The sequence below is a fragment of the Mandrillus leucophaeus genome, unplaced genomic scaffold (assembly GCF_000951045.1).
Source record: "Mandrillus leucophaeus isolate KB7577 unplaced genomic scaffold, Mleu.le_1.0 Scaffold69, whole genome shotgun sequence".
Lineage (NCBI taxonomy): Eukaryota > Metazoa > Chordata > Mammalia > Primates > Cercopithecidae > Mandrillus > Mandrillus leucophaeus.
The window spans coordinates 1,047,379-1,061,338 of NW_012107474.1; the positions used below are offsets into that span (position 1 = coordinate 1,047,379).

At 48.2% G+C, this 13,960-nt stretch overlaps 2 protein-coding genes across 2 annotated transcripts in view; one reads left to right on the forward strand and one right to left on the reverse strand.

The window, feature by feature from the left end:
- TSPEAR (thrombospondin-type laminin G domain and EAR repeats) overlaps positions 1–13,960 on the forward strand; it is a 216,983-nt gene that overhangs the window by 94,721 nt on the left and 108,302 nt on the right. The window lies entirely within an intron of this gene.
- LOC105555573 (keratin-associated protein 10-8-like) lies at positions 4,699–5,337 on the reverse strand. The gene has a single exon (XM_012002593.1). The coding sequence runs from the start codon at positions 5,335–5,337 to the stop codon at positions 4,699–4,701; it is 639 nt and encodes a 212-aa protein (XP_011857983.1).

The following is a 13,960-nucleotide window of genomic DNA, read 5'->3' on the forward strand; positions in this document are numbered from 1 at the left end:
AAAGACTCAGGGCTTCTTGCAGGCAACCTGGTGACAGCCACACCTCGCCAGCGTCCCTTGCCTGCAGTTGCATTTCTAGGAGTCTGTTCTCAGATTGGCTCCATCCTGTTTGAAACCACATCTGGCTACATCTGGACCTGTGTGTCCGTGTGTTTCTCTTGCCCTCTGGTCTGCATGTGTCCTCACGCTGTCCCGGGCTTCCTCTGCCATTGGGGCCTTCCTGTTCCCACTGGCCCTCCGCCCACCCAGCCCAGCACAGGGAATTCCGGAGGCTGTGTCTCTGTTCTCTGTTCTGCATCCCAGCGGCAAGCCTGGGGCTGGAGCAGAGGGTGTCCCTGAGTGTCTGTGAGCATGCACAGGAGGCCAGGATGCCCAAGCTGTCCATGAGTGGAACTCCCTGAGCATTGGGATAGCTGGAGCCCAAGTCTCCCCCCATGTCTCACCTCCCAGCACAGCTGGGGCCTGCCACCTGCTAGGAGTCAGTGTGAGTGCTAGAGCAATGAACATGGTGGACGTGGCCATGCTGGGGGTGCGGAAGGGGTGAGCTGGGGGAGGCGTGAGTGAGTGAGTGGGTGAGTGAGTGAGGTACATGGGGCTTTTGGGGTTTTAGAGACCCCCCATGTGTGTTTTCTGCCAGGGCTCCCCACTGCACCTTCCTTTCCTGGTTGCTTTTCCTGGTGGGTGTCTAGGCTGTGGCATGTGTTCCTCCTAGGAATTTTTAGCACAGCCTTGGGGCTGTGTTGAATTGGCTGGGCTGTTCGGCCCCAGGAGCAAAAGTCAGACAAAAAATACACCTGAGTGGGCAGGTATGGCTAGAGCAGAGGCTGAGGCTTGGGCGGACACCTGCTGCCGTAGGGCTGCTTGGTGTGGTCACACCGCAGACTTTGCGCTGCCTGCGCTGAGCCAGGTGTGTGGTGCACAGCTGCATTGCCGTGGTGTCTCGTTCTCACTGCTGAGCAGAACTCTCGAAGCGGATGCTGACCAGGGTCTTGTTTCCAGGTACACAAAGCCAGGCTTGCCCCACTGATCTGAGAACAGGGACTGGAGGAGTTGTGGGAGGTGGAGGAGGAGGCTGTGAAACTCTGGAAGGCACCTGGCAGGGAGGAGAAGGAGGCAGGGCCAGGCAGCATGGTGAGGGTCTGGGGACCCCGGGTTGGGGGTTGACGGGCTCTGAAAGGTAAGAGCCCCGTGGCTGCATGCCTGTGACATTTGGGCCAGTGTCCCAGCCTCGTGTCTGTGGCCGTGTAGAAGGTGGTGTGGAGTGGAGAAGGGAGAGGCCCACCCCCAAGGCAATGTCCTGGCAGAGAAAAAGAATTGTAAGATCTCTCCCCACTTTAGAGACAAAAGGGCACCGTGAGAGCATCCACCTCCCTTGCGGTTTGTTCCCTGCTGTTGTGTCGTTGGAGCAGAGGTGACCCCGGCAGGGATGTGGGGCAGCTGCCTTTGTCTGCATCAAACGGATGCGGCCTTGGACTGGAGAGCCTAAACGTGCATGCACGGACACATAGGAAGCCCCATCGGGAGGCCTGGCTGACACACTGCACTCTGCCCAGGCGCTGCCGACCCGTATCTGTGGAGATGGGGTGGTCTCTCCGTGTGGCCTCCGCTGGGGGATGTGGCTCTACAAGGGACACCTTGTTGCTCAAGCACCTCCTGACAGTGGCTTTGGCGTCCCTGGTGGCCCTGCCTGAAGCACCTGTCTCATGGGAGTGTTTTCCTTGATGAAGACCTCACAGCAGCGTCCAGAATGCTCAGGACCTGGTCCTGGGAGGGCGCTCCTGGGTTAAATGAGACGAGAACGTCAGGGTCACCAGGGCAGTGCACAGACCACTCTGATTCCAGTTTGGGGGCTTTTTGGGAAATGTGGATACGACTGTTGCATGACGCTCTGCTTCTTTTGGTAACTATATATGTAGAAGTTGGCCGTCCTCAGCTGCACTCATGGTGGGCAGGCGGGAGAAGGCTTTCGTTCCCAGGAGGCACCTGCAGAGGCCCCCGGGGGAAGCGCCGCCATGTGGTACAACACTGAATTTCAAATGGTTCCACAGAAACCAGAATAAATGTTTTAAAAAACAAACCTTTTATCATAGAATTAATGACATCTGGTTAATCTGGGTGGTGGGATCCCTGCTGTCATTCATTCTACGATAAAAGTTTCTTTAATCCCCCAGCTATGTCTCTGGAAAATACGCTGAGAGGAAGGATCCCATCCACTTATTTAGACAAACTGCTGAGGCATGTCCCCAGGCCAGAGAGCGCTGCCTCGCTTGGCACCTGCACGGCCTGGGCTTTCGCCCGCAGCCTGCGCACTGGCGCTCCGGTGTGTGTGCGGCTCAGGTGAGCGCACGGCCCTCGTTCAGGGCCTCCCCGTGGTGCGGCGCTGGCTCGGTTCACCTCCATTCCCTCGTGGATGGATATTTAGCTGGTTTTTAATTTTTCATGGTAACAAACAGTGTCGCTTTCGTACATGCGCCGGAGACTTTTCAGCACTGCGGATGGCAGGGTCCAGGAGGGCCTCCCACATGGTAAGATACGGCCCCGCCTCTTCCCAAAGCAGTGGTGCCAATCCCCCAATTCCACAGCCTTTTCTTCCGGGACAGGTGGGGTGAGGTGCCTGGGGTTCCTGTCGGCAGGACCCTGCCTTCCAGGGGTGCCGATGTCTCAGGTTCCAGGGCCGTTTGGGCCACTGCGTGGGAGTAGCCTGTCCATGCCTATTTCCTCCTGGGAGTTTATGCTTTTGTCTCATTGAAATCTTCTCAGTTCAGTGTCTTCTCTCACTCCGTGGCTTCCTTTTTCACTGGTTTTCTGCTATGGTCTTGTGGCATAGAGAAGTTACTGTCTGTTTATGGAGTCAAGTACATCGGCGTTTTCTTGAACTCTTGCTCTCCGTGTCTCATTGGAGAAGTCTGTCATGCATTCAACTGTCTGCTGGTGATGGTCCCTGCAGCCCAACATCCCCAGGCAGGCCCCGTCAGAGGGGAGAGGGACTAGCAGGAACGTCCAGGAGCCCCGCCGCATGGCCCTACCAGGAACCGAGCCTGGAACTGGGAGGAGAGGAGGGCAGATCAGGGGCTCTGTTCCACCCTCACCCGGGCCCTGGGATTGGTCACTCATGAATAGCAGAGGTTTCTTGGACTCCCTGTCTGCGAGGGACCCAACCCAACAGCCCCCCTGGGGAGGGTGCCTGTTTAGAGCCGGGCTCTCTCCAGCCACTGTGACTACTGGTCATGTCTCTGGGTGCTGTCCCCACGGAGGTGATACAAAATGCACGACACAGGCCAACTTAGAGCTGCCTGACATCAGTGCGGACAGCCATCCCCAGCTCAGACCGTGCGCTGGGCTTGAATGCCTGTGGAGGGGGCAGTGATGCTGGCCGCACGATCGTGAATCAGTCAAAGCAGAGAGGTGGGGATTTGGCGCTGTGCACAGAGCAAGATGGGGGAGCTGAGGTCCCCAGAGACAGACACCAAGCACCCCAACAGACACCAGAGAGGGAGCTCATGGGGTCACCAGGTGAGGGACCTATGGCGGGATAGGCAAGCCCAGCAGAGCAGGGGCCGTCCCTATGCCTCTGGGCAGGGTGGGAGGAGGAGAGGCCTGAGCTGGAGCCGTGTGGACCCCTGACCCAGGTCGGGGGAGCAGAGCCACAGGGCCTTGAAGAACCTGGCCAGGTCTGCCCTGGGAGAGATTAGGGACAAGCCTTGAAAATCACAAGTCATGCACCTAAACGACATGCAGGATGTGCATTTCAGGGGCAGGGGGCGGCGGGCCTTGGGGAATGTCCCAGTCAGCAGCAAGCATTCCACCCCTATCCCATCCCTCCACCCACCCCATGATGCTTTTGTCTCCATCAAGATCCTTGGGGAATGCTGCATGTCCTTCCACCTACCCCATGATGCTTTTGTCCCCATCGAGCCCCTTGTCTCCTGTGCAGGTGCAGCACCCCTCACTCTCCCCTTGCGTTGCTGCTAAACGGGCAGAACCCTCCAGTGGGCGGCACACAGGAGCAGTGACCAGGTCCAGAGGCTACGGTGCCCGGACCCCAGACCAGCTTCCCGGCAGGTGACTCTGCAGGGTGAGCTCTCCCAGGTGGCACAGTGGGTAGGATGGTCCTGGGACCTGGAGAGCCCCACAGCCCAGGGCACGGCAGTGAATGACCAGGCTCAGGAAGACCCAGGCATGGGGACTGAGCCAGTACTGAGCCTTCCTGGGCATGGCCATGAGTCCCACCTGGTGACCTCCCTGGAGGAGTTAGGCCACTGTCCCCTGTGACTTCTAGGTTCAGTCACTCACTCCTAGAAACAGTCATGGCTGGAAGAGACCAATGTCAGCTCAAAACCGTGTGTCCCCCCAGGAGCACAACAGGAAAAGAGAATCAGGTGACCAAGGAGAGTTTATTCGGGAGCAGGAGGAGGTGCTGACAGGTTCAAGTCGAGGCCAAGTGACCCAGGGCAGAGAAGCTGGGAGGGAGGACAGGAGACCCAGCAGGCAGGTGGGCACCTGCTGGGAGGCAAGAGCTGGGGAACAGCGACGATGGAGGCTCCTGGGAGTAAGGAGGGGGAGGTCACCTCAGCACAGGGGAGACACGGGGACCCCGTCTCAGGTAGGGGCAGCCACCTAACCCAGGTCAGGACCTGAGCCGGCTGGCCCTAGTGGATGTGCCCATCAGCAGCTAGACTCCTGGCCTGAGAAGAGGGCTCAGCAGGCCGGGCAGGAGCATTCAGGGTGGCAGAAGAGGGACACGCAGGAGGCCGGGCGGCAGCAGCGGGGCTGGCAGGAGGAGGCAGGGGCACAGCAGGAGGAGATGGGCATGCAGCAGGTGGACCTGCACACGGGGCGGCAGAGAAGGGACACGCAGGAGGAGGGTCTGCAGCAGGAGATGGTGCAGCAAGCCGGCTGGCAGCTAGTCTTCTGGCAGCATGAAGAGGAAGACTCAGAGCAGATGGGCACGCAGTAGATGGGCTTGCAGCAGATGGGTACACAACAGGCCTGTTGGCAGGGGGAGGAGGTGCAGCAAGCCAGCTGGCAGCTAGACTGCTGGCAGCATGAGGGTGTGCAGGAGCTGGTGCAGCCTGATTGGCAGGGGCTGGGCTCACAGCTCACTGGGGCACAGACCAGGGCCAGACAGAGGGGTGGGGCACAGCAGCTAGTGGTACAGCAGCTGGGGGCACAGCAGGGGGGCTCGCAGCAGCTCTCCTGGCAATTGTCCACCTGCCAGGAGAAGCCGGTACAGGTGCTGGGGGAGGAGACTCGGCTGACACAGCCCACGTCACTGGAGCAGACAGACGTGGTGGATGCAGCAATCACATATGTCCTGGTGCAGCAGGTGTCAGCCATGGTGGGTGCTGGGATGGGTGGTGTGAGTGCTGGCGTGAGGTGTGTGTGTTTGCATTCCCTGGCTGCTGAGGTTTTATACACTCCCTGGGTATTTTCCTCACAGGAGTCTCACAAGCATTCCTTTTCCTTGTTGTGGCTGAGACTTTGCCTCCAGGCAACCCTAATTAGTTTACTTGCTGTGGGATGTTACTGTGGTCCCAGGACTGCTGCATGTAGTTGGGTGATGCTGGCCACTTGCAGGTGTCTGTGCCCAGCAAATACACACAATGATGCTGAATGTCTGCTGGTGGAGCTGGGAGTCTAACAGTTCATGAGTTGGCGAGTCTGGAAAACCCGGCCCCACTTTCCTCCTCTCTTTGCCTGTGTGTCTTTGCTATTGGGGTATTTGGTGCCGGGGTGGGGTGTGTTTTGCCAGCAGATGCTCTCCACCTGTCCCAGAGTCCTGCTCCACTGAACAATGGGTGTCTTGGCTGGGAATGCCCCCCTGGCTCCACACCCTGCCACCCCCACCTGCTCCATCTGCAAACTCTGGTGGGGATGCCCCTGTATTAGTCCACTTTCACATTGCTGATAAAGACATACCCAAGACTGAGAAGAAAAAGGGTTTTAATTGGACTTACAGTTCCAAATGGCTGGGGAGGCCTCAGAATCTTGGTGGGAGGTGAGAGGCACTTCTTACATGGTGGCAGCAAGAAAAAATAAGGAAGAAGCAAAAGCAGAAACCCCTGATAAACCCATCAGATCTCATGAGACTTATTCACTATCACTAGAATAGCACAGGAAAGACCGGCCTCCATGATTCAATTACCTCCCCCGGGTTCCTCCCACAACATGTGGGAATTCTGGGAGATGCAATTCAAGTTGAGATTTGGGCAAGGACACAGCCAAACCATATCATTCTGTCCCTGGCCCCTCCAAATCTTATGTCTTCACATTTCAAAACCAATCATGCCTTTCCAACAGTCCCCCAAAGTCTTAACTCATTTCAGCATTAACCCAAAAGTCCACAGTCCAAAGTTTCATCTGAGACAAGGCAAGTTCCTTCCACCTGTGAGCCTGCAAAATCAAAAACAAGCTAGTTTCTTCCTAGATAAAATAGGGATACAGGTATTTGGTAAATACAGCCATTCCAAATGGCAGAAATTGTCCAAAACAAAGGGGTTACAGGAACATGCAAGTCCAAAACCCAGCAGGGGAGTAAAATTTTAAAGCTCCAAAATGGTCTCGTTTGACTCCAGGTCTCATCCAGGTCATACTTATGGAAAAGGTGGGTTCCCATGGTCTCAGACAGCTCCACCCCTGTGGCTTTGCACCCCTGTGGCCTCCTTCCTGGCTGCTTTCACAGGCCGGCATTGAGTGTCAGCAGCTTTTCCAGGCACATGGTGCAAGGTGTCAGTAGATCTATCATTCTGGGGTCTGGAGGATGGCGGCCCTCTTATCACAGCTCCACTAGGCAGTGCCCCAGTAGGGACTCTGTGTGGGGGCCCTGGCCCCACATTTCCCTTCCACACTGCCCTAGCAGAAGTTCTCCATGAGGGCTCCGCCCATGCAGCAAACTTCTGCCTTGGCATCCATGTGTTTTCATACATATTCTGAAATCTAACCTCAATTCTTGACTTCTGTGCACTTGCAGGCTCAACACAACATGGAAGCTGCCAAGGCTTGGGGCTTCCACCCTCTGAAGTCACAGCCTGAGCTGTACATTGGCCCCTTTCAGCCATGGCCGGAGTGGCTGGGATGCAGGGCACCAAGTCCCCAGGCTGTACACAGCATGGGGACCCTAGACCTACAAAACCACTTTTTCCTCCTAGGCCTCTGGGCTTGTGATGGAAGGGGCTGCCATGAAGGTCTCTGACATGGCCTGGAGATATTTTCCCCATGGTCTTGGGGATTAACATTAGGCTTCTTGTTACTTATGCAAATTTCTGCATCCAGCTTGAATTTCTCCCTAGAAAATGGGTTTTTCTTTTCTATTGCATAGTCAGACTGAAAATTTTTCAAACTTTTATGCTCTGCTTTCCTTATAAAACTGAATACCTTTAACAACCCCCTCTCCCTGGTGTACATCTCTCTCAAGGCCCATCCCAGATGCTCTTCTTAGTTCTGCTTATCTCAGAATTATTAAACAATGCATATGCTCTGTTATTTCTTGCATTTTCAATTTCAGATATGATCTGATTTTCTATTGTGGAGGAAAGTACTTTCTCTTGTTTATCACCAGGCCCATGAAAAGTTCCCCTCTTCCCATCCTCAGAAGGCAAGGGCAGTAAAATATCAATATTTGGTTAAATCAGTGTTCAGAATGTATATTATAATAAAGTAAGTATTGTTCATAGCCAAGTCTGAATAGTGGAACCAGATTAAATTTCCTTATTTGTACATGTTTTGTTTTTGTTTATGTTTTCCCCCTCTTGGAGTTAAAAATTGCTCCTCCCCAAACTCTGACTCATTCATCCCCATGCTCCACTCAAGAGGTTCAAATATAACAATCTATTAGCTTCATTTATTTTTTGGAAACATCTCTCTCAGAACTCTCTTATTTGTGGACCAGTCTCTATTGACTGCTCCCTCAGCCTGGTACACAGGTTTCCTGGGATCTCCCTTCACTCTTGTCTTTGAATTTTCGTTCATCTCTCTCCGATGTTGGCTCCATTACTTCCTGGATGCCTTGTCTTTTTCTTTCTAGATTTATGCCGTTGTTTTGGTGGAGCACATCCTCCAGTAACTTTCTGAAAATGGGTGCAAGGAAGATATATTTCTGAGCCATAGCATGACTAAAAATGCCTTTATTCTGCTCTTCTATTTGATTGATAGCTTAGTTGGATATAATCTGGGTGGAATTGTTTCCCCTTAGAATATTTTGGGGAAGTTGTGGAACATTTCCAGAATCCTAAATGATCCCTTGTGCTGTCTCTCTGTTGACCCCTCCTCCCTAAGTATTAGTTGCTGTTCTACCTTCTCTCATCATTGGTTAGCTTTGCCTGTTCTATGGAGCTCTTTTGTTTTATGATTCCTTTTGTTCAGCACAATATCTGTGAGAAGCACCTTGTTGCTGCATGCATCAGTACATCACTCTTTTTTTTTTTTTTTTTTTTTTTTTTTTTGCTACCCCATTGCATTAAATTCTACAATGTATTATTTGTCCATTCTCTTTCACGGTGTTAGAGATTTGGATTACTTCCAGATTTTGGCTGCTATTAATAGTGCTGCTAGAAAAATTCTTGTAAACTTTTTCATTGATACTTTTACTAATTTCTCTTCATTGTGCTCCCCAAAGTGGAATTGCTCAGTCATAGATAGGCATGTGTTGGTTTAGCATATACTAACAACTTTCTAAAGAAATTTACACCCCCACTAGTTGATTTTATAATTCCATTTATTCTGTATCTTTACAAAATGAGGTTTATCAGTCTTTTAAAATTGGTTTATTTTGGAAAGTGTGTAGGAATATTGCACTGTTGCACTAATATGCATATCTCTGATGAGTAAAGCTGCTCATTAAACCTTGGATATCTTTTCTTGTGAAGTGCCTGTTCAAGGCATTTGCTTGCTTTTTAAAATATGGCTACTTGTGTTTCTTATTGATTTGCAGAAATTTATTACGTATTCTGAATATGAGTGATTGTATATTTGCGATGTGTCAGTGAATGTTCAATAACTGGCTTTTGTTTTTGTAACAAAAACCAAAACAGAAGTCCTGATTGACTGCATTTGCCAACGTCCACATGTGAATACTCCCAACCCAGCTAAATCCAGGCTACCAAGACAACATCACTTAACACAGAGATGGGAAGAGAGGGGTGCACATTAGCTCTCATGAGCCAGGGCATGCTGACTTTAGTGCACCATGGATATGGGAATTGCAGATAACTCATCCAAGTCTGGGGTTTAAAAATAAAGTTTTTAAAAAGTCAGTTTTATTGAAGTATGATTCCATACTGTAAAATGTACCTATTTAAAGTTATCATTTGATAAGGTTTGAGAAAATATACACTCATGTAACCACTACCACAAGCAAGATCTGGATTTTCTATCATCTCCAAGTTTCCAGGTGTACTTTTCATGATCAATCCCCACCCCTCCTGACTCTGCCCCAGCAAACAACTGATTTCCTCTGTATCTCAAATAGGTTTGTCTTTCCTGGAATTTCATATAAATCAAATTCTATAGTACAATTGACCCATGTGTCGATGGACACATGGCTTGTGTGGCAAAAGCTTCTTTAAACATTTGTGAGCAAGTCTTTGTGATATGATTTCACTTTTCTTGGGTAAACACATAGGAGGTGGAGTGTGTGGGGCATGTGAAGGGGGTGTGTGTCATGTTTACGACACCACCAAACTGTTTTTCAGAGGGATTGTTCCATTTCATGTTCCCACCCCAGCAAATGTAGGAGAGTTCCATTTCCTGCACACATTTGCTGACACTCGGTATTGGTCGTCTATTTCAATTTGAGTCATGGTTATGGATGTGTTGGGGTATTAATAGTATCATTTGATGAAGAGATGCTCTTAATTGTGGTAAAATCCGATTTACTAATTTACTCTCTTATGTGTAGCATTTTTACCTCCTGTTCCCAAAATCTTTGCCTACCACAACATCGTGAAGACATTCCCCTATATGTGCTTCTAGAGCTTCATTATTTTTATTTCATTTATTGTTTATTTACTAATTTTTAAATTGACAAATAATAATTGTGTGTATTTACTGGGTATAATGTGATGTTTTGATCTATAATGTGATGTTTTGATCTATGCATGCATTGTAGAAAGATTAAATCAAGCCCTGTAATACCAGCACTTTGGGAGGCCAAGGGAGGTGGATGATGAGGTCAGGAGATCAAGACCATCCTGGCCAACATGGTGAAACCTTGTCTCTACTAAAAATACAAAAATTAGCTGGGTGTGGTGGCGCACACCTGTAGTCCCAGCTACTCAAGAGACTGAGGCACAAGAATCGCTTGAACCCGTAAGGCAGAGGCTGCAGTGAGCCAAGATCATGTCACTGCACTCCAGCCTGGTGAGAGAGCAAGACTCTGTCTAAAAAAAAAAAAAAAGAGATTAAATCGAGCTACTTAACATAACCATCATCTTACCAACTTACCATTTTTCTGGTAAATTAAAAATGTATTCTTTTACCAATTTTGAAGTATGCAACACATTATTTTTATGTGTCACCATGCAATGCAACAGGTCACTAAAGCTTTTTCCTCCAGTGTGATGGAATTGTTGTTTCCTTTTATCAACATTCCCTTCCCCCATTCCTCCCCTCTGGCAGCCCCCAGCCTCTGGTACCCACCTTTCTGCTCTCTGTTTCTAAGTTTGACAGTTTTAGATTCTAGACACAAATCATGCCGTTTGTCTTTCTGTGCCTGGCTTATTTCACTTAGCATAATGTCCTCCAGGTCCATTCAAGTTGTCACAAATGACAGGATTTTTCTCCTTTTCATGGCTGAATAGTATTCCGTTGTGTATATATGCCACATTTTCTTTATCCATTTGTCTATTGATGGACTTAGATTGATTCCATACCTAGGCTATTGTGAACATAGGAATGCAGACCTCTCCCCAACAGAATCATTTCAGTTATTTTAGATATAAACCCAGAAGTGGGATTTGTGGATCATAGGAAAGGTCTATTTTTAGTTTTCTGAGGAACCGCTATACTGTTTCCTGTAGTGGTTGTACTAATTTAGATTCCCACCAACAGTGTACAAGACTTCCCTCTTTTCTATATCCTCCCTAACACTTGTTCGCTTTCATCTTTTTGATAAGAACCATTCTGACAAGTGTGAGGTGATGTTTCATTGCATCTTCAATGTGCGTTTTCCTGATGACCAGTGATGTTGAGCATTGTTAAATATACCTGCTGTCCATTTAAATGGCTTCTTTTGAGAAATGTCTGTTTAGGTCTTTTGCTCATTTTTATTTATTTATGTAGTTACAGTTTTTTGAGCCAGGGTCTTGCTCTGTTGCCAGGCTGTTTTGTCCATTTTTAAACTGGGTTATTTATTTTCTTGCTACTGGGTTGAGTTCCTTATTGTGAGCAGTAGCCCCTTATCAAATATATGGTTTGCAGATTTTTTCTCCCAGTCCATGGATTGTTTCTTCACCCTGTTGATTGTCTCCTTGGCTGTACAGCTTTTCGTTTGATGCAATCCCATTTGTCTATGTTTTCTTTTGTTGGGTGTGCTGGATCCTATTCAAGGAATAATTGCCTGGACCAATGTAATGGAGATTTTCCACTATGCTTTCTTCTAGCAGTCTCACATTTCAGGTCTTATGCCGAGGTCTTCAGTGCATTTTGAGTTGATTTTTGCATATGACGTAAGATGAGGGTCCAATTTTAGTTTTCTGCACATGGATATTGAGTTTTCCCAACACCGTTTATTGAAGAGTCTGTCCTTTCCCCATCGTTTGTTCTTGGCACCTTTGCCAGAAATCAATTGACAGCAAACACTTGGGTTTGTTTCTGGGATTTCTGTCCCATTCCATTGGTTGATATGTCTGTTTTTATGCCAGTCCCATGGTGTTTGGATTACAATAGCTTTAAAGTATTTTGAAATTAGGGAGTGTGATGCCTCCAGCTTTGTTCTTTCTACTCAAAACTGTGTTGACTATTCAAAGTCTTCCTACTCAAGACTGTTGGCTATTCAGAGTCTTTTATCGTTTCATATGAATTTTAGGATTGTTCTTTTCTATGTATTTGTAAAAATGATATTGAAATTGTTAGAGATTGCATTGAATCTGTAGATAGCTTTAGGTAGTATGGACATTTTAACTATTAATTCTTGTAATCCATGAATATGGGACATTGTTCCATTTATTTGTGTCTTCTCCAATTTATTCTCCAATTTCTTTCATCAATGTTTTGTAGTTTTCAGTGTACAGATCTTTCACTTCCTTGCTTAAATATCTTTCTAAACTCTTTTTAATGCTATTGTTTCTTTATCTCTTTTTTGGATCCTTGTTCATTGTTAGTATATAGAAATGCTATTAATTTTTGTATGTTGGTTTTGTAACTCGCAACTTTATTAAATTTGTTTATCAGTCCTAACAGTTTGAAGACTAACAGGTAGAGTCTTTACAAGAAAAGAAAACTACAGGCCAATGTCCTTGATGAATATAGATGCAAAAATCCTAAAAAAAAAGACTAGCAAACTGAATTCAACAGCACATTAAAAAGATCATTTGCTATGATCAAGTGAGATTTATCCCAGGGATACAAGGATGGTTCAACATACATAAATCAATAAATGTGATACATCACACTAACATTAGGGACAAAAACCACACGATCATCTCAATAGATGCAAAAGAAACATTTGAAAAACTTCAGCGTTCATTCATGATTAAAACTCTCAAGAAAATAGATATAGAAGAGATGCACCTCATCGTGATAAAGGCCATATGCAACAAGCCCACAGTTGATGCCATACTCAGTGGTGAAAAGCTGAAAGCTCTTTCTCTAAGATCAAAAACAAGGCAAGGATGCCCACTCTTGTCCTGGAAGTTCTAGCCAGAGCAATTAGGCAAGAAAAAGAAATAAAAGATACTAACATAGGAAAGAAAGAAGTGAGACTGTCTCTGCTGGTGATGTGATCTTATATAGAGATCTCATTATTTTATCTTTGACATTTAAGTCTAGGGTTCACCCCTAGTTAATTTTTGTGCATGGTGTCTCGATCGTCAGTGAGATTGGCTATCTTATCCTATGATTTTTGGCCATTGGACATCTTATCCTATAATTGAGTATTTCCATCTCTTTTAGTAATTTCTTTTAATGTTTTCTTTATAAATTCTGAATTTGAATCCTTTGTTACATACTGTTGGTGAAGGTAATCAGTGCTGGTTCAGAAACCAACAGAATTCAGCACGTCAATGGCTTAAGCCCACAAAGCCTTCCCCACTCCTCACATCGCCATCCAAGCATGCTGTGCCCCTACCTTGTGGACCCACTCTGGCACAGGAGCCTCCAAGATAGCCTGGCAAGGAAGAGAGGCAGCAGGGCTCCCAGAACCTGTGGCCGGGAAGTGGCAAACATCTCCTCATGCACGTTTAACCAATAGAAACTCATCGTGTGGCCCCTAACTAACTGCAAGTGGCTGGAACCTGCCAGCCCATGTGCCCAGGAGGGAGACAGTGAACCCGCAGACTACCCAAGATGCCCCACAGGTGACTTCTCTGGATGGGATTGGTGGGAACTTTGGTTGTGTGCTTGTGCTTTTGTGTGCATTTTACTGCATTCAAGATTGTCAACATTTTCTCTAATGATTTGTGCCTTTTGCATTTTTTATGAGATATTGGTTCTTTCACCAAGGATGGCAGTAGGCATTGTTGACAAGGGGCAAATAGTGAATGTCCAGGTGACAAAGGGCAGTTTCAGCCACCATCAGCTTCTGTGGTGCAGCTGAGAATGGCCCCTTGGAGGAGGCCTCCTCTCTCCGCCCAGCCCCCTGGTGCGCCCTTCCTCTGCGCGAGGCTCTGAAGTTCCACCTTGGAAAGGAACTTGATGTTTCTCCCCCACAGCACACCTCCCTTGAAGTTCACACCCGGGGCGTGGGGGTGTGTTTGCACAGAAGCTCACATGCCTGGATGCTTGCTGGGGCCATGCCCTGGGGGAA